At 45.4% G+C, this 26,019-nt stretch overlaps 1 protein-coding gene across 14 annotated transcripts in view; it reads right to left on the bottom strand.

The window, feature by feature from the left end:
• The window catches only part of ube2r2 (ubiquitin-conjugating enzyme E2R 2), a 118,429-nt gene extending 94,934 nt beyond the window's left edge, over positions 1 to 23,495 (bottom strand). For 6 of the 14 annotated variants that reach the window (XM_069924141.1, XM_069924139.1, XM_069924154.1 and 3 more), the window contains exons 1-2: positions 18,800 to 19,012; positions 18,097 to 18,214 (exon numbers count right to left, since the gene is read on the bottom strand). Coding sequence is in view for 3 of the 14 variants with exons in the window: in XM_069924136.1 (XP_069780237.1) it covers positions 6,632 to 6,808 (177 nt within the window). In the remaining 11 variants the exon portion in view is untranslated. Of the gene's footprint in view, positions 1 to 6,631; positions 7,335 to 18,096; positions 18,215 to 18,799; positions 19,017 to 23,441 lie in introns of those variants that run through there. The other 8 variants (XM_069924128.1, XM_069924134.1, XM_069924131.1 and 5 more) reach the window with 7 other exon arrangements.
• Positions 23,496 to 26,019: the final 2,524 nt, after the last annotated feature.

Genomic DNA, 26,019 nt, shown 5'->3' with positions numbered 1-26,019 from the left:
AGTGTGTTTGGTACAGGAAATATCCTCCGAGATAGTGCCTCCTAAGAACTTAAATTTGCTCACCCTCTACCTCTAATTCCCTCAATGACACTGGATTGTGTATCTCTGGTTTTCCCTTCCTGAAGTGAACAATCAACTGTTGGTTTTGATGAAATTTAGTGAGAGGTTGTTGGTGCACCATTCAGCCAAGTTTTCATTCTTCCTCCTGTATGCTGATTCATCACCCCTTTTTATGTAACGCACTACTGTGGTATCGTCAACGAATTTGGAGATGGTGTTATTGTTGTACCAAGCCACGTAGTCGTTGGTATAAAGTGAATAGAGCAGGGGGCTAAGAACACAGCCCTGTGGAGCTCCAGTAGTGATGGAGATTGTGGAGATGTTCTTACCAATACTCACTGATTGTCATCTGGGAGGTGAGGAAATCAAGGATACAATTAAATAGTGAGTCCCAGGTCTCGGAGTTTGCTGATCACCTTTGAGGAGATGCTGGTGTTGGATGCTGAACTGTACTTGATAAAGAGCATCCTGTTATGTTCACTGCAAAGCATCAAGCCGGAAGTCAATGCAGGACTAACAAAATGGCTGAGATCACTGCGGTCTCCCTTTCCTCTATTGATGGCTTTTACCAGGAGGGCTCAAAGAATTGTCGAAGACCCTTTCCAACCAGCACTCACTATTTTTGACCTACTACCATCAAGCAGGTAGTATAGGAAAATCAAAAGCAGGTCTATCGGGTGGGAAAAATAGCTTCTTTCGACAGGCTGTGATATTGATGAATCCTATAACCGAGTGAATCATTCCAAAATATGTACAAATATCTATTTTAAATTGTATAAATATGTATATACTACATATTATTTTGTAGTGTGTATTGTACGTGTGTATATATATGAGTGTACAGCAAGATATTCATAAACTTGATAAACTTCTGTCAGTTCTCCCCTCCGTCCACAACACTCCAGAGAAAACAACCCAAGTCTGTCCAACTTCTCTTTAAAGTGTATTACCTCTAATTCAGGCAGCATTCTGTTTAAATTTATAAACTACAGAACACTACAGCACAGAAGCAGGACCTTCAATGCACCTCTCAATGCCAAACTATTTTTCCACTTTGTCGCATCAACCTACACCTGGATCATAGCCCTCCACACCCCTCTTGCCCATAGACCTATTCCAATTTCTCTTTAATGTTAAAATTGAACTCTCATCCACTGGGAGATAATTCCACATTTTCATTATTCTCTGAGTAAAGACCTTCATCCTAATGTTCCCCTTAAACATTTTACCTGACATCCGTAACCCAGGTCTTCTTGATCTTGTCTCACCCAAACTCAGTGGAAAAAGCCTATTTGGATTTCCCCTCTCTACAACCCTCAATTTTGTACACTCCTATCAAATCTCTCTACAACCCTCAATTTTGTACACCCCTATCAAATCTCCCCTCATAGTCTTTCCCTTTTACTTCAGCTCCTGAAGACAAAAGTTAAGAATTTCATGTATGTTACATTCTAAAAGTAGTATTTTGTGACAATAATGGAACCTTTTCTTTTGAACTGTGACGTCACTTTCAACTCTGCTCCACCACACTCTGCAGTACACTTACAGTCCTACTACCCTGGTTATGTCCTCCCAAGGTGCAACACCTCACACTAATTTTTTTAAAAATTCTAATTTAAACATACAGCATGGTAGCAGACCCTTTCAACTCACTAGCCCATGCTGCCCAATTACACCCAATTAATCTACAACTTCCGGTACATTTTTTGAAGGGTGGGAGGAAACTGGAGCCCCCCCCCCCCCGAGAAAACCCACACAGACATGGGGAAAATACACAAACTCCTTACAGACACAGCAGGATTTGAACCTTGGTTCCAATCGCTAGTGATGTAACAGCATTGTGCTAACCGCTACACTAACTGAGCTGCCCTTATCCTCATTAAATTCCAAATACCATTTTATAGCTAATTTTTCCAGCAGGTCCAGATTCCACTGCAAACCTCGAAAGGCTTCCTCACAATCCACTATACTCCCAATCTTATTGACACTTGCAAATTTGCTGATCCAATTTACCAAATTATCATCCAGATTGTTAGTGTAGCAGTGAGCTGCCGGTAAGGAATTTGTACTTTCTCCCTGTGTCTGCATGGGCTTTCCCCGGGGGTTCCGGTTTCCTCCTACCATCCAAAAAAAACATGCTGGGGGGTGTAAGTCAATGGGTGTAATTGGGTGGCATGGGCTTGTGGGCTGAAAGGGCCTGTAACTGTGGTCCACTGTATGTTGTAAAAACAAATGGTTGATCTATAGATGATATACAACAATGTATCTATCACCATAAGGCACGCAACTAGTCACAGGCCACCAGTCAGTAGGCGTTTTTATGCTGCAACACCTGATCAGTGGGCTAAAGGTACTTCTAGCATCTTTCAGGCTTTGGGGGGGGGGGGGGGGGGAGAGGGGAAGAAGAGGGGAAAAAATAATCAATCCACCAAGATGACACGGTAGGTTATGCATCACGCAAACTATCAGTGGTCAGTGTCCTCCGCTCCCCCCCACCAGCTGTCAGTTGACCCCCCCCACCATCAATCATACTCACCCCCACCCGCAGCAGCCAACCCCTCTCCCACCGTCAGTGACCTCACTCCTCCCCAAATGTGGGCCGCCCCCCCCGGCCCCATTATAGCAACCCCTCTCTCCCCCTGATCACACAGACACTTCAGCAGGGGTTTCCCTGTGATGCCAGCACACAAGTGCTGACATCACAGGAGTAACTGGGTCAGCCATTTTTGTTTTCAAACCACTGGTGGACATGACCTAGGTAAGCTTAACTGGGTTCCCTGGTTAATTGGGCTCCGTGGTAGGGCAAGGACCTGGTTGATTTTGGAGCCTGTTGACCAGGTCGGTCCTTTCAAGCTGCCTTGTGAGTGGGGCGCTAACCAGGCAAATTTCCCAGTTAACCCTATTTTACAAGGCAGCTTGAAAGCACCTAAAGTGTTTGAATATTCAGAGATGGCCTTTTTTGTTATATTCCCTTTGCAATTTTAATGAACCACTTGCCTACAGCAAAAATATGGAAGGGTTTCCCTGCATTTCTGCTTGTGCTGAACATCTATTGCTTCTCCTCCTCTGGTCTCCATGTGCCTCCTCCAAAGTCACAACTTACCCAATGTAAAAATGGCATTATGTTGTACGCCAAATCTCCCATCAACCTCCTTTGCTCAGAGTGACCCCAGCTCTCTGGCCTATCCTTGAAGCAAAATGTCCGCCCATTAAATGATTTATGCATCCAAGCCCACAACTGACTCTTTCTGCTTTAGAATTGTGGCACAGTCAATATTGCTCTCACTCTCCTTTCAGCCAAAAGACATCACATTTCACTGCATTGTATTAAACTCCATCTGCCACTTTTCTGATCATTCTGGCAGCCAATGTTCTGTTTCAGGTGATCACGTTTGCTCTCTCTTATACCAAATTTGGGACGACCAAATTTTGAAATTTTATTTTGTACTTCGCATGCAATCTGTAGAAAAGTAGCTCCATTGACCATTCACACAACTTGCTGTCTTCAGTTCTGAGCCAACCTGATACCAATACTTCTATTTACAAGCTATTACAATTGTGTTATGACAAATTATTTGACTTTCGTTGCAATTTTCCTCAAAATTAAGAAAAACAGCAAAAATTTTACAAGGGCAATTATTATATTGATTTAGCAAAGAGGTCCATTTGGATTTGCCAAAAGAGCTGTAAACAGGATATAAAAGCACAGATATTGTTGTGATATATCAATAGATTTGATGCATTACTTTGAGCAGTTAAAAGGTAGAAGAAAATGGAATTTTACCAGCATAATAAAAGGAATTTGGAACAGATTACTTACACAAGTGGGAGAAATACAAACATGAATGAACTCCAAGAAACTTTGCAAGCTATTGGAAATAGAGCAGATAGAACAGTATAGCACAGGAATAGGCCCTTCAGCCCACAATGTCTGTATTGCTCACAATGCCAATTTAAACTAATCCCATTTGCCTGCATGTGGTCGATATCCCTCCATTCTAAGCCTATCCTTATGCCTGGTTAAATTCCTTTTAAATGCTATTATTATATGGTCTGTCACCACTTTCCCGGCAGCTACGACTCACTCCTTGTAAATCTCTTTTAAACTTTCCTTGGGAAACATGCTCTATCTGCTATGCAATACCTCTCATAATTGTCAGCAGAATCACAAATGGCAATGAGGAAGCATTCATGAGGGAGATAGATCAGCTTGTTGAATGATGTAACGTCAACAATCTTGTGCTGAATGTTAGCAAAACCAAGGAGATGATTGTGAACTTCAGGAGAACATGACCCAGCCCTCATCAAGGGCTCAGTAGTGGAGAGAGGCAAGAACTTCAAACTCCTGAGTGTCAACATCTCCGAGGGTCAGTCCTGGACCCTCCATGTTCATACAATCACAAAGCCAGCAGCTAGACTTTGTGAGTTGTCTGAGGTGATTCAGTCAGTCACCAAAGATGCTTGTAAATTTCTACAGGTGTACCGTGGAGAACAATCTGGCTGGTTGCATCACTGCCTGGTATGAAGGTGCCAAATCTGAAGACAAGAATAAACTCCAGAGGGATGTTAACTCGGCCTGAGAAATCACAGGGACCAGACTTCACTCCAGCGAGGATATCTACATGATACTGTGTCTTAAAAAATCAGTCCCTTTCCTCAAATGTATGTGGAAATTTGCTTATGTCCACATTCATGCCACCACTAATGTCTAGCTCCAGTGTTTGCTCTTCTTCCCCATTAACCCCTCCCCAGCAAATATTGTAATTGACAATTCATGGCCTCAATCCTCTAGCATTTGGACAATGGACATTCAACTAGAGTGCTAAATGGCAATTAGAATATTTTCTTTAAAAAATTTCAAAAATCATAGTTTATCCAATTCTATACTGGTTGGATGCTGGACTAGATATTTTTAAGCTATAAACACATATTCATCCAAAACTGACAATTTTTCAGGTGTTTAAAATACATCATTTGAGGAGTCCAAAACTGCAGTTCATTTAGTTGGCAAATAAAGTACTGTAATCATTTTTGTTGCTTATACTGATGGCTTCAACTGGTTGAATGTCACAAACTTGAGAGTCTGGATTAGTACTCAAAATAGGTTTACTTTTTAATTTAAAAAAAATCAAGGTTCAAGTCACATATCACACGACTCAGTTCTATAAATCTCTCATCTTATGCCTTTTGAAAACATTGCATTCTGCTGCTTTGTTACATTGTATGATGCTGCACTCACAGGACATATACACATTTTTATGAACAAATGAAAATCTGGATCAATCCACAGAAATGATCCAGAACCAAATTATGAGTCAGAAAATATCATTTGTCTTTCAACCTCATTACATCTGCTGGCAAAGCAGCACTTAGCGTCCAGAGGAAACCAAACAGGATCAAATAAAGCCAATACTGTACATTTTATACCATGCAAAATAAATCCAATTTTATCCTTATTGGTCAATGGAATCAACATTAAGCTTCTATAAAATAATAGAGATATTTTCTTCCAAAGTGAAAGCTGAACATCTCTAGTAGAGTACATCATTGTTCCTCCCCCACCCCAAAGTTCCCGACTTCAAAGTCTGAGCTTAAAGATGCATTAGTAACCTATCTCTTGAATAAGAAGTGGTGAAAGACAAGGAAATATGCTGCAATAAGGGACACTGGGAAACTAATGCAGTTTATTACTGCGCAGGTGGGCGATTCAATGCAGCCACCAGCTTTCTTTGTACAAATAAAACCACCGAGCACAACCATATAAATGCACATTGCTCATCTACTGCACACCCATAAAACCCAATTCAATAAATAACGAGCAGGCTGGTTTCTTCACTATCCAAGGAGAGCAAGATAAACAAAGTGTACAAAGAGCCATTGCCGCACCAAAAATCAGCAGTGAAACTGGCCAAGTACAAGCAGTACTAGGGACCAGAACCCATGGGACATTACCTTCAATTAAATCATTCTACGTTCTCTTTCCTACACCAAAAACGAGCAAGTTCAGCGTTTCGTTTCTTCATTAAAGAGGCCACGAAATTTATCGTTCCCACAAAATGATTAAAATCACGACAAATGTATTCACTGGAAATCTACCACAGAAACTCCAGTCGTTTCAAAATATTTTGCACAGATCCCGAGAGCCCAGTGCGAGTAACAATGAAAAAAGCGACCGCTCGGCTACCAACGTTGCTCAGTATCAGCCACAAAAGGAGCCTTCAGGAATGGTTACTCAAGTCGATAGGGGAAAATATCCATGCAATCGCTATCAAGAAGTACATGTCCACCTTGTTTTTTCTCCCCCGCAGATTTAAAAATGAACGATTTAACACAAAACACCGGGGGGGAGGGGGGGGGGGCGAGGAAGATCTGTTTATCCAAGTTAACAAAACGCTTAGTTGTTGCTTTTCATGGGCACTTAATGTACAGTCGTAAGAAAACAAACCACACACACAAAAACATTCACGTTCTTACATGGCAACGTTTGCTTTTTATCACAATAGTAATTGGGAAACGGCCTGGCGATCCGGGATGTAAACAGGGCCTCCGGCCCCCTGGCTCTGTCGTTTACCTTGAAGTAGCCTCCTTCGTAGAGCGTGTTGGGGGGGCCGAAGATCGCCACCTCCCAGTTGTAGAGGTCGGACTCGTCCACCAAAGTGATCCGGAAACCTTCCACCGGCTCCTCCTGCAAACTCTTCAGCTCCAACATCAAGGCCTTCTGAGAGCTCGTCATCTGCTGCTGAGCCATGGTGGTGGGCGAGGAGGAGGCAGCAGCCGAAAGGCAAGAGGAAGGAAGGAAGGAAGGCAAGAAAAGGGGAAGGGGGCGAGGGAGGAGGAGGGGGGGGGGGGGGAGGTGGGTGCAAGACAAAAATTAAACCAGAGGGAAGAGAAAAAAATAAGGCACAGCTGTTGGAAAAGGAAGGTGGCCAGTGGGCGATAAAATACGTGACGCTTTGGACACTTCAGCAAGTTCGGGGGAGGGGAGGGGAGGGGAAGTCCTTCCTCCTTCACAGCGCCAGGCTCTTGCAAAAAAATCAAACCAGTGCTCCACACATGGGGAAAAAATAACTCAGCCACCGTCTTTCATGAAAATGAAGACTTTTATAGGATCTTTTATCAAAGGGGGGGACACAGCTGCTATATTTTTGATGTGAAGTCGAGTTCACCACCCCGCACTGACAGGAGAAAAATGGCCCGCCAGCTGCAGCGGTTCCAACCGGCCCCGTGTCCCCGCCTCCCGGGAGGGTGGGGGGGCGGGGTCTGTCAGTGACGTCAACGACGCTCTTTGTGACGCTCTCTCCCCTCCCCTCTGCCATGTGTTGAAAATCAGCCATTGGGCCTGCGCGACCCAACCCCCTGGCGCCTCCTTCACCAATCGGCTTGGACGCGGGCAGCAAGAACCTGATTGGCGGAGCCGCTTCGGTTGGTGGCCGTCTCAAGTCGTGGTGAGGGAGGGGCGTTTCGTCCCTCGATGAGTTTTGCGAGTGACTCGCTGATAGCGTGAAGTTTTTATTGAGACTGCAGCCATCCCTTCTGTTAGCATCCCCCCACAGCCATTCAGGGAGTGGTTTTTAGACCTGCCTTCCCATCGCACCCCCGAGAAATTGGCAAGTTGATCGCCGAAGGGGATGAGCCTGCATTCGTTCAATTCTTGCTGAGGGTCCCAGAATCCGAATTTATTCTCATGAACATGTCACGAAATTCGTGTTTATTTACATAAACCACCTTACAAAATAACGAAAAATGGAACAAGAAAAGGAAAAAGTTGAAGTAAGGGACTGTCTGCTGTTTATTGTTCATTCAGGAATCCGATGGCAGAGGAAGAACCTGGTTTAAATTTAGACATTTTGGCCCACGAATGCGTGCCACCCAATTTACACCCAATTACTTGGACCCCTGGTATGTTTTGAATGGTGGGAGGAAACGAGCCCCCGGGAAAATCCACGCAGACACGGGGAGAACGTACAAATTCCTTACAGACAGCATGGGATTTGAAACCAGGTCCCGATTACTGGCTCTGTCAAGGTGTTGCATCATCAGGCTCCTGGTATGATTCTTGATGGCATAGCCTGGGTGGCAGGGTCCTTGATGATACAGGCTATACAGGCTGCTTTCTTTACCCAGACTTAAAATGTGTTTTTTCTCTCTTGCTGTGGTTTCTTCTATTGTAATAAATAAATGGGGTTCTTTTAAATAAACCCCGTTTCTTGTATCAACCTCTCTCTCACTTTCTTATCAATAATCTCAACACACAATTTGATCATGGATCATTGAATCTTGGAGTGCTCCAAAATTGCCTGTTCTTGCTTTTAATTTCAAGTCCGTTTAAAAAAAAAAAGTATCAAAGTTGTGTCCATGAATGAAGCACATACCTCTTGAATGTTTCATTTTTCTTTGGTGAACAGTGTTCTTCAAACATCTTGATAACTTTGTTGAACTTGACCTGGTCTTCTCCCCCAGCAAAAACAAATGTATGGAAAACCTCTAGTGCTTGAGGTCATGCAATATTCCAAGCATCAGGTTTGCTATAGAGTCCAATGGCTTGCAGGTGCATGAATCTTTGTTTGAATAGCCTCCATGAAAGGTTGATATTTCCAGTTCATCCTGGTGTTTCTTCTACTCCTGGCACCATATGATGTTTCTTTTATTGTAATAAAGAAACTTGGGATCTTTTAAAACAACTATACTTTATTAGCTAAAGGACACAAGACCATGTGTGGAGGCATCCATCTTGAATCCAACTCAAGATGCCACAAACTAGTATCTGACTCCCTCTCATGATCAGGAGTGTCACTAGCACTCTTGCTTCTCTCAGTCCCAACATAGGGTCTTGACGTCAATTGTACACAATTTCTTTCACACACACACACAAAGTTTATTGTCATCTGATTGTAAAAGTACAATATGATGAAACAGCATTCTCCAGTCCTCGGTGCAAAATCAAGCAGGCACACAACCAGACAAATAATACATATGCAGGACAAATATTCAACCTGTGTGTCCGCAGAAAGTAAGAATTCTGCCGCATCTCAGTAACCATAAACTCTCATAACATATTTACTCAGTGATTTCTGCCAGCAGCGTGTTCCACTGATAAAATCTATTGACTGGTACACTAGGGACATTCAAAAGATTCTTGATGGGCATATGGATTTATGAAAAATAGAGGGTTATGCGTCTGAGGCAGGGACAAGTTGGATTGCAGAATAGGGTTCCATTGGCCCACACAAAATCATGGATTGAAGGGCCTGTCTTGTGCTGTAATTTTCTATGCTCTTCCCAGCTGATCTGCTGAGTGTTTCCAGTATTTTCTGCTTTTAATTTTGCATGTACTTACATAGTAATCAAATCATGACAGGCAAAGAAAAAGTGCCATTTCTTCCAATGCCAGTGTTTGTAAGTATAAGAGAATTAGATTCAAATTATATTAAACTCCTTCCTGCTTCAATGAATGAACACCAAAAAGAAAGATGATGACGAACTACATTTTAGACGTAGTCCTTCACAGGTTCTGAATGTTAGCACCGATAGCTCCCAAGAATTGAGAAAGCAGTTAAGACTAAATAGGGCTGGCACCATAGATAATAGGGATTTGGGAGGGAGGTGTAGAGCTGAGGAATATAGGAGGGCAGATACATATTACCTTGAAAGTGGCATCACAATTAGTCAAAGTGGTCGAAAAGGCTTTAGGCAATTTGGTGTTCATGTTTGAATAAAGATATTGGGAGGTCATGTGCAGTTGAAAAGATATTGATGAGGCCCCAGAGAAAACCTTACAATACAGAAACAGGCCCTTTGGGCCTTCTAGTCTGTGCCAAACCATTTTTTTGTCTAGTTCCGCTGACCTGTACCGTCCATAGCCTTCCATACCTCTGCCATCCATAGCCCTCTCTAAATTATTCTTAAACATTAAAATTGAGCCCGCAACTGGCAGCTTGTTCTGCACACCCACCACTCACTATCTGAAGGAGTTCCTCTTCCCCCAAGCTCTTCCCTTTAAAACTCTTTTTGAATATTTAATTTTTAAAAAATTTTTTATAGTGACCTTTTAAATATAAAATAAATTAAACTTTGTCTCACAGACTCAACAAACAAAATCAAAACTGTTCTCCCTACCTCCCTCCTCCCCTTCCATACATACAGATCTGTTCACCATCAGAGCTTACATATATTTTAAGTATATACAGTTGGGGAAACTACATTTTCTATATATATATAGATATATATATATATATCTATATATATATATATATATCTATATATATATACATATATATAATTTTGTAGCAAACGCGTTATAATGAGTGTGGAAGGAAGACACACATGGCGAGTTGAAATTGAAGACTGATTTATTGCACTGGCAGTTCTGCTTATATGGGCCTCTGGCGTCAACGCCAGGGGCCCGCATCATCATAGCGCCGACCTTGGGTTGGTCGGCATTCCTGCTAAAGTTCCTCATCTTCCCAACGTGTGGGACGACGGCTGGTATAACTCTCATGATCGCTGCGTTCGTCGACCATTTTGTGGGCCAGTTCGCATCTCCATGCACAAGCCACTACATGACATCCCCTCCAGAAACAGCAACGAGGCTATTGTCCATAGCCTTAGGTAGCCTGCCCCTGTATTGCAGGGATGGACTTCAGACCAGCTCATTACAGTCAAGATATGCCTGTTTTAAAGGTTTCCTCCTTACTGCCGATGACAAGGACAAAAATGGAACCATTCTCTCTAATGACCTTGTAGGGCCCCTCATAGGGTCGTTGTAGTGGTGGTCTGTGTGCGCCCATTCTCACGAACACCTACCAGCAAGTCCTTAGGTCACTCGGGATGCTATGCTTGGGCTGGCATAGCATAGCATTGGGTGGGGGCTGCTGCGGGACCAAAGAACCCAGCTTCCGCCGCAGACTCTCAACGTTCATGTAGGGTCTTCTGAGCATTTATCAGGGGTGAGGAATTCCACGGGGATGATTAAAGGCATGCTGTAGGCTATCTCCACCATCGAGGCATTGAAGTCCTCCTTTGGCACAGTGCAGATTCTCAGCAGGACACAAGACAGTTCATCCTTTCAGTTGGGACCCTTGAGCCAGGCCATCAAGGCTGCCGTGAGGTGCCTGTGGAAGAGCTCCACCAACCCATGGTATGGTCAGCTGTGTCCCAAGAAAGTTAACCAGCGCTGCCCAGAGCCTGGAAGTGAATTGTGACCCCCATCTGAGGTGAGATACTCCGGAACCCCAAATCAGGACACCCATGTGTCAATGATTGCCCTGGCACAAATTTCTGAGGTGCTGTCAGCCAGTGGGACCACATCTGGCCACATCGTAGAATGGTCTACCATGGTCAGGAGGTATCGCACCCCATGGGAAACTGGTGACACCCCTAATAAGTCAATGTGCACATGGTTGAACCTGCACCACACTGGCTCAAAAGCTTGTGTGGATGCTCTGGTGTGAATCTGCATGTTGGAGGACTGACAGTTCATGCAGGTGTTGATCCACTGGCTGATCTGTTTATGGAGGCCATGCTAGATAAACCTGTTGGCCACCATTCTGACTGTGGCGCAGATGGCAGGATGCACCAAGTTGTGGATAGTTTTGAAAACCTGGTTTCACCTTGTGGCCATGATGATGGGGTGGGGGCCACGGTAAAAATGTCACACAGCAGTGTCAGGTTACCTGGGCCAACAGGGATATCTTCCACTCTGAGACCGGAGACAGCTGTTCTCTAAGTGGTGTAGTGCACGTCGAAAGAATCAAAGGCTTGTTGATCCAAACCAAGACTTTTATTAACTAGAAGACTGGAGCATATCACTTGTAGGTCGACCAGTCCAGAATGATCTGGGTCTGGCTAGGAGCAACTCTTTAAGACCTGCCAGTAGGCATGGCTATGCTCTCAGCCAATCATAACCATCCTATACTACAATATATACATATACACATTGGTGATAGAATCTGTACTATCACAAGCGGGGAACTCAGGGTCCTGTTGCTGTGCTTTGACGAGGGCCATGTAATTGACCCCTTGGGACAGGGCATGTATTGACTTGATCGCGGGGTGTGACAGAGCTTCGGCCACCACGTTGTTTTCCCCTGCAATATGTTGAAGGTCTGTGGTAAATTCAGACACATAGGACAAGTGTTTTTGCTGTTGGGCTGATCTCCGGCCCCATACCTTAAGGAACGTGAAAGTTTGGGTCAATGAACACCCTTGATTTGCCAGCCTTCCATAAAGTAATGGAAATGTCTTACCACCAGGTAGAGCACTAACAGCTCCTGGTCAAAAGTGCTGTATTTGAGTTCTGGGTGGGGGGGGGGGGGGTGCGCAGAGGTACCTGCTGAAAAAGGCCAGGGGTTGCCACTGGCCCTCGATGAGTTGTTCTAGCATGCCCCCTCCGCTGTGCTGGAGATGTCGACAGTTATAGTCGTAGGTGCCTCTGGACTGGAGTGGACCAGGAGGGTGGCATTGGGCAGCGTGTCTTTGGCCCTCTGGAATGCTCTGAAGGATTATTCGTCCCAAGCAATGTGCTGGTCATCCTGCTGCTGCTGGTATGAACCTGTGGTAAAAATTTATCATACTGGTGAATTCTGCAGTCCTTTCATTGCTTAGTGAAGTGCTGGACAGCCTCCACATTCTTGGGGAGGGATGTGGCTTCGTGCCCCAGGAAGTCAATGGTGTACAGCCCAAACTCGCTCAGCTGGGCGGCGTGGTCTTTGCAGCTGCAGTTGGTGATAAGGATATCATCTAAATAGATGAACACAAATGGGAGGTCTTGGGCCACTGCATCTATCAGCCGCTGGAAAGTTTGTGCCACATTCTTTAGACCGAAAGGCATACGGAGGAATTCAAACAAACCCAAGGGGGTTATAATTGCAGTCTTGGGGACGTTCTGAGGGTGAACTGGGATTTGGTGGTACCCCTGGATGAGGTCATCTGTGCCTTGTGCAGGTTGACAGCAAAGTCTTGGATATGGGGCACGCTATATCTGTTGGGTGTGGTGGCCTCGCTGAGGTGGCGGGGTGCATGGTTTCCAACCCCCTGATGATATGGGCACCATGTGGAGGGGAGAGGCCCAGGGACTATCGCAGCGCCGCACAATCCCAAGCTCTTCCATCTTTTTGAACTCCTTCTTCACCAGGCTGAGTTTCTTGGGTGGGAGTCAGCATACCCTGGCATGGAGTGGGGGGCCCCGGTCAGTATGTTGTGCCTTACCCTCTGCTTTGGCTCGGGTATGGAGAACTGTGGCCTCACTATTGAGGGAAATTCCGCCAGGATGTGGGAGAACTCATTATCTGAGAATATTATAGAGTCCAGGTGGGGGGCTGGTAACTTGGCTTCCCTCAAAGGCAGAGTCTGAAAGGTTCTAGCATGCACCAAGTGCTGTCCCTTGAGGTCAACCAGCAAGTAGTGGGCCCGAAGGAAGTTGGCCCCCAGGAAAAGTTGCACCACTCGCGTGAGGGTAAAGGTCCATGTAAAGTGGCTGTTGCCGAAACTAAGGGGATGGTGCAGGTTCCGTTAAGTTTGAATGCAGAAGCTGTTGGCTGCCCTCAGTGTTGGGCCCTGTTTACTGAGCAGGTGTCGAGGCCTGCAGGGGGAAGGATGCCTATCTCAGCACCCGTGTCGACCAGGAAATGCCTGCCCGACAGTGAGTCCCAGACATAGAAGAGTCTATCATGTAAGCCAACCACCACAGCCATCAATAAAGGTTGGCCAGGGTGTTTCCCGAAAACCTGCAGGGAGGGCGGTATCAACAGATCTCCGCACCCCATCACTGGTGGTAGTAGCATTGCTGTCCCGGGGTGTTCACTTGCCTCTTCGCTGGCCTTGATCTTGTTGGGGACTGTTCATGGGGCTTGCTGATGTGGTCTACAATGGTGCTGCCATCCTTCTTCACTCTCCAGAGCATGTTCACCCAGGCGGCAATCCTCCAAGCATCACTGAAGTCCTCGTCTGTGAGCAGGAACTGTATATCCTTGGGGAGCTGCTCTAGAAAGAAAGCTTGTGGCTCTCAGTTAACGCAAGCATCTCACTCATTTGGGCGGACGGGGCCACGTCCCCCAATCCGTCCATATGTAGCAATTGGTCAGCGTGCTTGCACTGGGAAGGCCTGAAAGTGCAGGTTAGTAGCTCTTTGAGGGCCATGTATTTGCCTGCTGTAGGAAATCTATGACCCTTGCTGCTTTGTCCTGATCGAGGGCGCTTACGACGAAGAAGTAATGGGTGTCGTTGGCGGTGAAGTAGCAAAACTGGGACTGTGCCTCGGCCTGCTTAAACCACACATGCAGCTGCGACACCCAGAATGTCGGAAGCCTGAGAGACCACATGGATGATTGCTGGCTCCACTTGATCTGTCATCTTCAGGTCCAACTGCCGGTTAGATCTGTTGGGGTCACCAATGTAGCGTACACCCTACGATGAGCGTGGCAGGAAGACATGCACACAAGGAGTCAAAATCAAAGATTGCTTTATTGCACTGACAGCTCTGCACTGATGTCAGAGGTCCATGTCATCGGAGCGCTGACCTCGGGTTGGCTGACATACCCGCCAGAGTTCCTTGTTTTCCCGCCATGCGAAGGTCACCTAGGACGATGGCCGGTGTCACCCCCCAGGTCCGTGTGGTCACCATGTTTGTCAGCCATTTTGTGGGCTGGTTTGCATCTCCGTGCGCAGTCCGCTACAATAGTTACTTTTATACACTTTTTTGTTCCTTTTTATTACTGTATCCAGACCTTTACAAAAGTGTCATATTTATTCTTTATGTGATTTTTTTCCATAGGTGTACAGTTGTTAATTTCCGCAGTCCAACATGCTATGAATAGAGGGGATACATTTTTTCGCTACCACCAATGCTAATTTTATAAATGAGATTTGATATTTTGACAATTTGTCACTTATTTCCATGAAATTACCTAATAGATATAGCTCTGGATCACCCGTGAAGGCCACTCCTGTTATCCTGGTTCATTTTTCTGCTATTTCTTTCCAAAATGACCTCATTTTCACGCACGACCACGTGGTTTGTAAAAAGGTTCCTGTCTCAGTCCTACATCTGAAACACATCTCTGAAATTTTTGCTTTTGATTCGTGTAACTTTTGTGGGGTAAGATGTAATTGGTGTAAAAAATTATACTGAACAAGTCCGTATCTTGCACTGATGTCATGGTGTCCTTACACCAATCTGACCAGCTTCTTTCTGAAATCACCACACCCAAAACCCTTGACCTCTACGACCCTGGTTTTGCACTTTTGCTCTGGAGAGCAGAGGACATTTTTGTTAAAAATTTGGATGCATTTTCCCATCCAAACCATTTGTTGTTTTCTCTTTCACTCTTAACCCATGCCCTCTAGTTTGTATCTTACTTACCTTCAGTGGAAAAAGCCTACTTATATTTATTCTGTCTATCCCCCTCATAATTTTCAATACCTCTATCAAATCTACCCTCATTCTTCGACATTCCAGGGAATAAAATTCTATTCTGTTTAACCTTTCCCTGTAACTCAGTTCCAGAAGTCTGGGCAGCATCCAAATTAATATTTTTTTTTCGAAACTTTATTTATTAATTTTAACATATAAAGAAAGTAAGTAATACACGTACAGAAAAAATACAAAATAAAGTAATACAAGTATAAAGTAACATAGTTAATACAATACCAATCTCGGCATCTCCCCCTAACAACTAAAGACTAAGACTAAGAAAAAAACTATTTTTAACCCCTAAACCCCCCCTCCCCACCCCCACGATAAAGAGTGAAGAATTAATACTATTAGTATAATAATAATAAAAAAAATAAAAAATATATATCTTAAAAAAAGATCAATATATATATAAAAACAAACAAAAAAGACAAAAAAGGTATTAATTAAGTATTAATTATTAATCCAAAAATTTTTATTATATAAAAATATATATGAAAAAAAACCCAAAAAGAACTTAAACAAAAATAATTAATTCAAACTTATTTAAATTGTATAAAATCAATAAATGGGGTCGACTTTAACTCATAAAAAGACATCTTATCTTGTATAGAAAAAGATATTCTTTCCATAACCAAACAAAACTTCATCTCTGAATACCACCTATATCCAAATTAATCTTCTCTGCACTTTCTACCTTCCTGTAGTTAGGTGTCCAAACCTGCACACAATACTCCAAATTTGGACTCACCCATGTCTTATACAACTTTACCATAACATCCCAATTCCTATACCTAGTATTTTGATTTATGAAGATGCTTTCACAAGCTCTCTTTACAACCCTATAAATCTATGACACCACTTTCAGGGAATTATGTATCTGCATTCCCAGATCCCTCTGTCCTACCGCAGTGAATACTGAATACTGGTGAACAAAAACATTTACGATCTCCCTCATCTCTTTTGGCTCCATACAAAGCCAGCCACTCTGATCTTCAAAGGGCACCAATTTTGTCCCTTACTATCCTTTTGCTCTTAATATAACTGTAGAATTTTCTTTCACTTTGTCTGCCAAAGCAGGTTCGTGTATACTTTTAGCCTTCCTGATTTATTTCTTGAGGTTATCTTGCATTTTTTTTAACTTAACTCTTAGTTCTATATGCAGTCATATCATATGAGCACACAAATAAAATACATAGATCACATGATCACATAAGAGATATACATAGCACATCAATCTATCTTATTTGAGTTCCATTAATAGAAGCATTTTTATACTCCTCAATTACCTCATTTGCTCCACATTGCCTATACCTGCTGTACACCTGTCTTCTTCTGAACCAGATCCCCAAATCCCTTGAAAACCAAGGATTCCCATGCCTGCTAACCTTGCCTTTAATCCTGATAGGAATATCCAAATGCGGTACTCTTAAATATTCACCTTTGATGTCCTCCATTTATCTTGTACATCCTTGCCCAAAAACAACATTCCAATTCACGCATTCTTGATTCTTTATCATTTCCTCAAAATTGGCCCTTCTCCAATTTAGAATCTCAACCTCTCCTTCTCCATAATTAACTTAACTTTTTATTCTATATGCAGTCATACCATATGAGAATATGGCATTATGATCACTGGACCCAAAATTTTCCCCTACACATACGTCTGTTACTTGTTCTGTCTCATTCCCTAATAGGAGATTCAGTGTTGCACTCTCTCTAGTTGGTACTTCTCAATATCCAGGACGTATATATCAAACCCCACAAACTGACAGAAAGGAACCATCATCATCCTCTGGGATGGATAGCCAGCCATATAGATGTGGAAAACTTTCCTAAACATATTTGACAAACTCCAAGCCATCCAGGCTTTTTACAGTCTGGGAGTCCCAGTCAATATATAGAAAATTAAAATGTCCTACCATCACAAAGGTGCACGGTTGGCGTAGCTGTTAGCGCAACACCTTTACAGTGCCTGCAATCGAGACTGGGGTTCAAATCCCACACTGTCTGTAAGGAATTTGTACATTCTCCCGGTGTCTGCGTAAGTTTTCCCCAGGGGCTCCAGTTTCCTCCCACCTTTCGAAATGTACTGGGGGTGTAGGTTAATTGGGTGTAAATTGGGAGGCATGGACTTGTGGGCCGAAATGGCCTGTTGCCGTGCTGTATGTCTAAATTAAATTAAATTTTAAAAAAATTATGTTATCTGCAGAGGTCTGCTATTTCCCTACAGATTTTCTCCTCCAATTCTCGTTGACTATTAGGCGGTGTATAATACAACCCCATGAGTGCGATCACACCTTTCCCGTTCCTCAGCTTCACCCATATAGCCTCAGTAGAAGAGCTCTCTGATCTATCCTACCTGAGCACAGCTGTGACGAGCAATGCCACGCCTCTCTCTTTCATCCCCCCCGTAGAAACCTCCTCGCTTGAGAAACCATTTCCCCCATAGAAACCTCCTAACTTGTACAAACTCCCTCCCTCATAGAAACTCCCTCTCTTGTAGAAACTCCTTCCACAACAATCTAACTCTTCCCTCCCTCACACCCATGTCTTTCTCTCTTTAGCCTTTTTTATGCTGAAACCCGCATAATAATTGGCTCAAATAAAAAAAAAAGGCAATTTACCTTTTATGGTGATGACCTATAATGCGCATTCCACAGTGCCTTTATGCAGAGCTGAGTCGGGAGCTGGCTTCCAGAGCTGAGGGAGGTGGGGCAAGTGGTGCAGTAGCGCTGCCCACCACTGTGAAGTCAAATGTACATGTCAAGACGAGAAAGTGGCCTATACTCAAAAATGGCGATCGAAGAGCAAGTAAGAGCATTAGTAGAGATTTGTCCAAGCAGTCTTATGACTCAGGCAGATCTCCTGCACAACATAATAGCCTCTATAACCATATGGGTTTTTAAAGATTCACACTCCTGGGTTGCAGGCTGATGGCATCATCGCAACGTCATCAGCCCTCCCCTTTGCAGCCGCATTCAGTGGCAATCCTTTCATGGAATAGGTGGAGCGACTTAACTCCACCTCTGAGTCTACCACTTTCCCGCCCCCACCCCCCCCCCCCCCGGCAGATGGAAGATGGAGTGAGTTCGACTAGTCAATCTGCCTTCAGACCTTTTATGCAGGTAAGTAAAGCAATTTAAAGACAGAGAATATCTGTCTTTACAATGGCTTTTTTTTAACTATAAAAGGGTCTTTTGCTTGTATTCAAGTGCCTGTCTAAGAGTTTTTTAAAAGTTCCCAATTTGTACCAACCTCCACCCAACAATGCATTCCAGGCACCCACCATTCTTGATGTAACAAAATATCACCCCAAAGCTTTCTTACCTTTTACTTGTACAGATGTCCTTTGTTTGCTGCAGGAAAAAAGCTGCTGGCTGCCCACCCTATCTACACCTCTCAAAATCTTGTAGTACTCTGTTAAATCAGCTCTCAATCCTTCTTCATTCCAAAGAGAAAAGCCCCCCAGCTTGCTAACCGAGAGAGGGATCTGTTTTCTGCTGCCATGCACTGATTGTGATGCCCTCATGATGCGAGATGCCAGGGCCTATGATCTCACTGACCTGTCATCCCCCTCTATCCCCCCTCCCCTTGTCTCTCGTCCCCATCTCTCCATCTCTCTCTCTTCTCCCTCTCCCACTCCCCTCCGAAAAGCGACCCTCTGAGAAACTACTTCCTTTCAACAAACCCTTTACATAGAAATCTCCTCCCTCCAAGAAACCCCATCCCTGAGAAACTGCATACCTCACAGAAACTCCATCTCTCCGAGAAACACCCCCCTCTGAGAAACCCCCTCCCTCTGAGAACCCCCCCCCTGAGAAACCCCTCCTTCATGGAAACTTCCTCCTTCTGAGAAACTCCTTCCCACTGAAAAACCCCCTCCTTCATAGAAACATCCTCCCTCACCAAGTCCCCCTCCATCATAGAAACCCCCTCCCTCATATAAACTCCCTTCCTTGCAGAATCCCCCTCCCTCATAGAAACCCCTCCCTTGTGGAATCCCTCCTTTGTAGAAATGCCCTCCCTCATAGAAATTTTCCTTCCTCCAAAAAACTCCCTCCCACCAAGAAATTCCCCCTCATAGAAACCCCCTCCCTCCAAGAAACCCTCTGCCTCATAGAAACACCCTCATAGAAATTCTCCCTTGTAAAAACTCACTTCCTTGTAGAATCTCCCTCCCTCATAGAAACTTCCTCTCATGATGAAAACCCACTTACTCGAAATACCCTCCCTCATAGAAACCCCCCCCCCTTAGAAACTCTCTCCCTCGTAGAAACTCCCTCCCTCATAAAACTTTTCTCCCTCCGACGAACTTCCTCCCACAAAGAAACCTCCTCCCTCATTGAAACTCCCTTGTAAAAAAACCCCTCCCTTGTGGAAACCCTCCCTAGTAGAAGCCCCCTCTCTCCCAGAAACTCCATTCCTCATAGAAACTCCATCCCTCGAAGAAACCTCCTCCCTCGTTGAAACTCCCTTGTAAAAAACCCCTCCCTTGTGGAAACCCTCCCTAGTAGAAGCCCCCTCTCTCCCAGAAACTCCATCCCTCAAAGAAACCTCCTCCCTCGTAGAAAGATTTCCTCATGGAAACTAACTGCACAACCATCTCACCCTTCCCTCCTTCACAACCATCACCTTCTATTTTTCTTATATCCATGTGCCTGTCTAAGAGTCTTTACAATGACCCATTTTTGTACCAGCCTCCTCCACCACCCCCAGCAAAATATTCCAGGCATCCACCACTCTCTGTGTAACAAAACATATCCCCTAACCTTCCACCCCCACCCCCCCCCATCACCTTGTACAGAGGTCCTCTGGTGTTTGCTACTGTTGGCCTGGGAAAAAAGTGCTGGCTGCCCACCCTATTTATGCCTCTCAAAATCTTCTTCACTCCAAAGAGAAAACCCCACCAACTCTGCTAACCATGGAAGATATAAGGGATTGGTTTCCTGCTGCCATGCACTGATTGTGACCCCTCCCGATGTGAGGTGCCAGGGCTTGTTGCTTCACTGACCTGTCACCCTCTCCACCACCTCCCCTGTCTCTCCCCATCTCTCCCCCCTCTGTTCTCTCTCTTTCCTCCCTCTTCCACTCTCTTCCCCTGCAAACCCCCTCCCTCAGAACGCCCTCTCACGTAGAAATCTACCTCCCTTTGAGAATCCCTTCCCTCCAAGAAACTGCCAAGCTCATAGAAATCCCCTCCCTTTGAGAAACCCCCTCACTCCATAACCCCCTCCATCCCTCTGAGAATCCCCTCTGAGACTCCCTATCTTAGAAACCCCTCCCTCCATCCAAGAGATACCTCCCTTGTAGAAACTCCCTCTGAGAAACTCCCTTCCTCATAGATAACCCCTCCCTCATAGTAGAAACTAACTGCACAACAATCTCTCCTTTCCCTCCCTCATTCCCACATTCCACTTTGATTTTTTTCATCCATGCGCCTTTCTGAGTCTTCTCAATGTTCCCCATTGCACTGACCTTCACGACCACCACCAGCAATGCATTCCAGAGACCCACCACTCTCTATGTAACAAAACATCTCCTAACCTTTCCTCCCTTCACCTTGTACAGACATCCTCTGGTGTTGCTACTCCCACCTTAGGAAAGTAGTACTGGCTGTCCACCCTTTCTATGGTACTCATAATCTTGTAGACCTCTATTTAGCCACCTCTCATTCTTCTTCACTCCAAATAGAACACTCCCAGACCCTCCAATCCAGCTCTGCTAACTGTGGGAGGTACCTGCTGCCATGCACTGATTGTTACACACTCCCGATGCGAGATGCCTGGACCTGTGACCTCACTGACGTAATGCCCTTTAAGCTCCCTTCCCTTGTCTCTCTCCCCCCCTCATTCCTCTCTCTCCCTGTAACTCCTCTGAAAAACTTCTTCTTTGGCTTGGCTTCGCGGACGAAGATTTATGGAGGGGGTAAAAGTCCACGTCAGCTGCAGGCTCGATTGTGGCTGACAAGTCCGATGCGGGACAGGCAGACACTGTTGCAGCGGTTGCAGGGGAAAATTGGTTGGTTGGGGTTGGGTGTTGGGTTTTTCTTCCTTTGTCTTTTGTCAGTGAGGTGGGCTCTGCAGTCTTCTTCAAAGGAGGTTGCTGCCCGCCGAACTGTGAGGCGCCAAGATGCACGGTTTGAGGCGATATCAGCCACTGGCGGTGGTCAATGTGGCAGGCACCAAGAGACTTCTTTAGGCAGTCCTTGTACCTCTTCTTTGGTGCACCTCTGTCACGGTGGCCAGTGGAGAGCTCGCCATATAACACGATCTTGGGAAGGCGATGGTCCTCCATTCTGGAGAAGTGACCCACCCAGTGCAGCTGGATCTTCAGCAGCGTGGACTCGATGCTGTCGGCCTCTGCCATCTCGAGTACTTCGATGTTAGGGATGAAGTCGCTCCAATGAATTTTGAGGATGGAGCGGAGACATCGCTGGTGGAAGCGTTCTAGGAGCCATAGGTGATGCCGGTAGAGGACCCATGATTCGGAGCCGAACAGGAGTGTGGGTATGACAACGGCTCTGTATACACTAATCTTTGTGAGGTTTTTCAGTTGGTTGTTTTTCCAGACTCATTTGTGTAGTCTTCCAAAGGCCCCCAAAGTTCCTCAACATGATTATCCAACTGCACGAAAACCAACAAGGTCGGGTCAGATACAGCAATGAGCTCTCTGAACCCTTCTCCATTAACAATGGCGTGAAGCAAGGCTGTGTTCTCGCACCAACCCTCTTTTCAATCTTCTTCAGCATGATGCTGAACCAAGCCATGAAAGACCTCAACAATGAAGACGCTGTTTACATCCGGTACCGCACGGATGGCAGTCTCTTCAATCTGAGGCGCCTGCAAGCTCACACCAAGAAACCAGAGAAACTTGTCCGTGAACTACGGATGATGCCGCTTTAGTTGCCCATTCAGAGCCAGCTCTTCAGCGCTTGACGTCCTGTTTTGCGGAAACTGCCAAAATGTTTGGCCTGGAAGTCAGCCTGAAGAAAACGGAGGTCCTCCATCAGCCAGCTCCCCACCATGACTACCAGCCCCCCCCCCCACATCTCCATCGGGCACACAAAACTCAAAACGGTCAACCAGTTTACCTATCTCGGCTGCACCATTTCATCAGATGCAAGGATCGACAACGAGATAGACAACAGACTCTCCAAGGCAAATAGCGCCTTTGGAAGACTATACAAAAGAGTCTGGAAAAACAACCAACTGAAAAACTACCCTCTTGAGAAACCCCTCACTTGTAGAAACTCCCTCCCTCCAGGAAAACCTCTCCTTCTGATAAACTCCCTCCCTTGTAGAAACCTCATTCCTCCATGAAACTCCTTCCATCCAAGAAACCTCCACCCTCGCAGAAACCCCTCCATAGAAACCCTCTCCCTCATAGAAACCCCCTCCCTTACAGAAGGCCCCTCCCTCCAAAAAACACACTTCCTATGAAAAATTCCCTCCTGCCAATAAACTCCCTCCCTCCTAGAAATCCCCTCCCTCCAAGAAATTCCTTCCCTCCAAGAAACCCCCTCCCTCATAGAAACTGTGTCCCTCATAGAAACTTTCCTCCCTCTGAAAAATTCCCTCCCACAAAGAAACTCCCTCCCATGTAGAAACCCCTCCCTCATAGAAACCCCCTCCGTTGTAGAAACCAACTGCATAACCATCTCACCTTTCTCTCCTACAACCCTCTCTTTTTCTTGCATCCATTTGCTTGTCTAAGAGTCTTTTCAATGTTCCCTATTTGTACCAGCCTCCACCACCACCCCCACCAATGCATTTCAGGAACCCACCACTCTCAGTGTAACAAAACATCTCCCCTAACCTTTCCTCCCTTCACCTTGTACAGACATCCTCTGGTGTTTGCTACTGTTGGCCTGGGAAAAAGGTGCTATGCCTCTCAGGATCTTGTAAACCTCTATTAAGTCACCTTGTTTTCTCCAAAGAGAAAACACCCACCCATCTCACCCCATGCTCACCATGGGAGGGATAAGGGGTTGGTTTCCTGCTGCCATGCACTGATTGTGATGCCCTCCCAATGTGAGATGCCAAGGCCTGTGACCTCACTGACCTGTCATCTTTCTCCCTCACCTCCCCTCTTGCCCCCCCCTCCCACTCTCTTTGAAAAATTACTCTGAGAAAACCCCTTCCTTTGAGACACCCCTCCCTCCGTGTAACCCCCTCTCTTGTTGAAATCTCCCTCCCTCTGAGACACTCCCTCCGAGAAATTCCGTCTCCGAAAATCCCCCCTCTGACAAACCCCTACCTCCAAGAACCTCCTCCGAGAAACTCCCTCCCTCCAAGAAACTCCCTGCCTCATAGAAACCCCCTCCCTCCGAGTAACCCCCTCTCTCATAGAAAGCTCCCTTACTCTGAGAACCTCTTTCTTCTGAGAAACTTCCTACCTCATAGAAACCCCCTCACTTTGAGAATCCCTTCCCTCTCTTGTAGAAATTCTGTGATGCACTGTGGTGCAGCAAACAAACACAAAACTTGAGAACTTAAAGTTGAACACCAGGTCTGTGTAGCCTCTGGTTCCACGTACCAAAATGATTTAGGAAGGGGCCAGGTCGAGTCTTTATATGGGGCGATGATGGTGGGGCCATCCTCCCAGGTTGCCTACCTGCAGGTACAGTGGTTTACCCCTGCAGTGGGCTGGTAGGAGTGCGGCTTTAGTAGTGGCTGTATCACCATATTAAAAGAGCCCTGGGGTGGGGGTGGGGGTGGGTTCTAGGGATTCTACAAGTTCAAGCGGTCTAGTGGTCACCGACACTGGGACTGTCGCAGGGCAGGCTCCTGGTCAATGGTCGGTGGGGGTGGGGCCCCTTGAAGATTGGACGAGTCTGGGATGATCAGGGCGGCTTGTGGCACAAGTGTGGTGGTGTCTGACGGAGTGGAGGCGTAGGTGTGGGGTGACGTCTGCGGGGGGTGGGGGCCTGTGGAGAGGAAGCACGTAGGCACCATCCCCAGGGGATTCCTGGGCCAGGGGTGGTCGCGGTAGGGCTGGGTCCCTGGTGATCAAATCTGCTATTTCTTTAAGAGTCTCACTCGTGATTCACTCTCATCACCTGGTCCTCCTTTCTCGTGGAAACCGCTTCCCTCTGAGAAACCCCTTCCCTTGTAGAAAATTACTCCCTCATAGAAGCTCCCTCCCTTGTCGAAACCTGCTGCATAACCATATCGCCCTTCCCTCCCTCACACCCATAACCCTCAATTTTTCTTCCCCTATATGTACCACCACCAGCAGCAATGCATTCCAGGCACCCTCTACTCTCTGTGTAACAAAACATCTCCCCTAACCTTTCCCCCCATCACCTTGTACAGAGATCTTCTGGTGTTTGCTACTTTTAGCTCGGGAAAAAGATGCTGGCTGTTCACCCTCTCTATGCCTCTCAGAATCTTGTGGTCCCTATTAAGTCACCTCTCATACTTATTCACTCCAAAGAGAAATATCCCCCAGCTCTGCTAACCGTGGGAGGGATAAGGAGTCCCTGCTGCAATGCACTGATTGTGAAGCTCTCCTGATGCAAGATACTAGGCCCTGTGACCTCACTGATCTGTCACTGCCTCTATCCCTCCTCCTTTCATCTCCCCCTCACTCTTCACTCTCCTTCCTCCCACTATCTCCCCTTCCACCTCCGAAAAACTACCCTCTGAGAACCCCGTCACTTGTAGAAATCCTCTCCCCCTGAGTAACTCCTTACCTCATAGAAACCCTCTCTCAGAAACTCTCTCCAAGAAACTCCCCCTCTGAGAACTCTCTCTCTCCGAGAAACTCCCTCCAACAAGCCCCCTCCCTCGCAGAAACCCCTTCTCTTGTATTACAAGGGCTAGTTCTGGCTGTGACCATTCACAACTGTGGAGAGAAATGAGTGGCAACAATCAGGTAACCAAAGTTTATCCTCTGGAGGAAGAGAGAGAAACATTTGTTGCTTTATCTAGGGAGACAGGTGGTGAGAGGGAATCACATGAGTGAGACTCTTAAAGAAATAGCAGATTTGATCACCAGGCATTCTAATGAAAATTGGTAGAATAACTTTATGTGCAATGGGCAATTCAGATAATTCTCTTTATCAGGAGTATTATTGAACCATCGTGACCAAAGAAGGTTACTTTGATTGACCCATATCTGGGTAAAAGAAGCAGTAGAATTGCTGCATTGGATTGTGACCAAGGTGATGGTCATTTTGACTGACCTGTGCCTGGGTTTTGGAAGCATTGTGGAAGACATTATTTTTGTTTCCCCTACCCAAGGATAAAGGGAGTTGTGATAACCATATGAGAGGACATTTTTCAGCAAGAAACTTGACAAGAATTTGTGAGTTTTCGGCAATCCAGTCACTCAGTCTCTCACCTTCTTTGTAATTACTTCTAGGTATCAGCTTAAAAGCCTGAGTTTCAACACAGGATTTCCAAGACTGAACTGTGAACTGACATTCCAGAATTGTGCCTAAGTTCACACACACACACACACACATTCATGTATAGTTGGGGTTTAGGTTTAGATAATTAGGGTGTTATATTATTAGGAAGTGTTAATAAATATATAATTTTGAA

This window comes from Narcine bancroftii, chromosome 3 (assembly GCF_036971445.1).
Source record: "Narcine bancroftii isolate sNarBan1 chromosome 3, sNarBan1.hap1, whole genome shotgun sequence".
Lineage (NCBI taxonomy): Eukaryota > Metazoa > Chordata > Chondrichthyes > Torpediniformes > Narcinidae > Narcine > Narcine bancroftii.
Note: the sequence above shows the minus strand (reverse complement) of the source record. Positions and strands in the feature narration are given on the sequence as shown.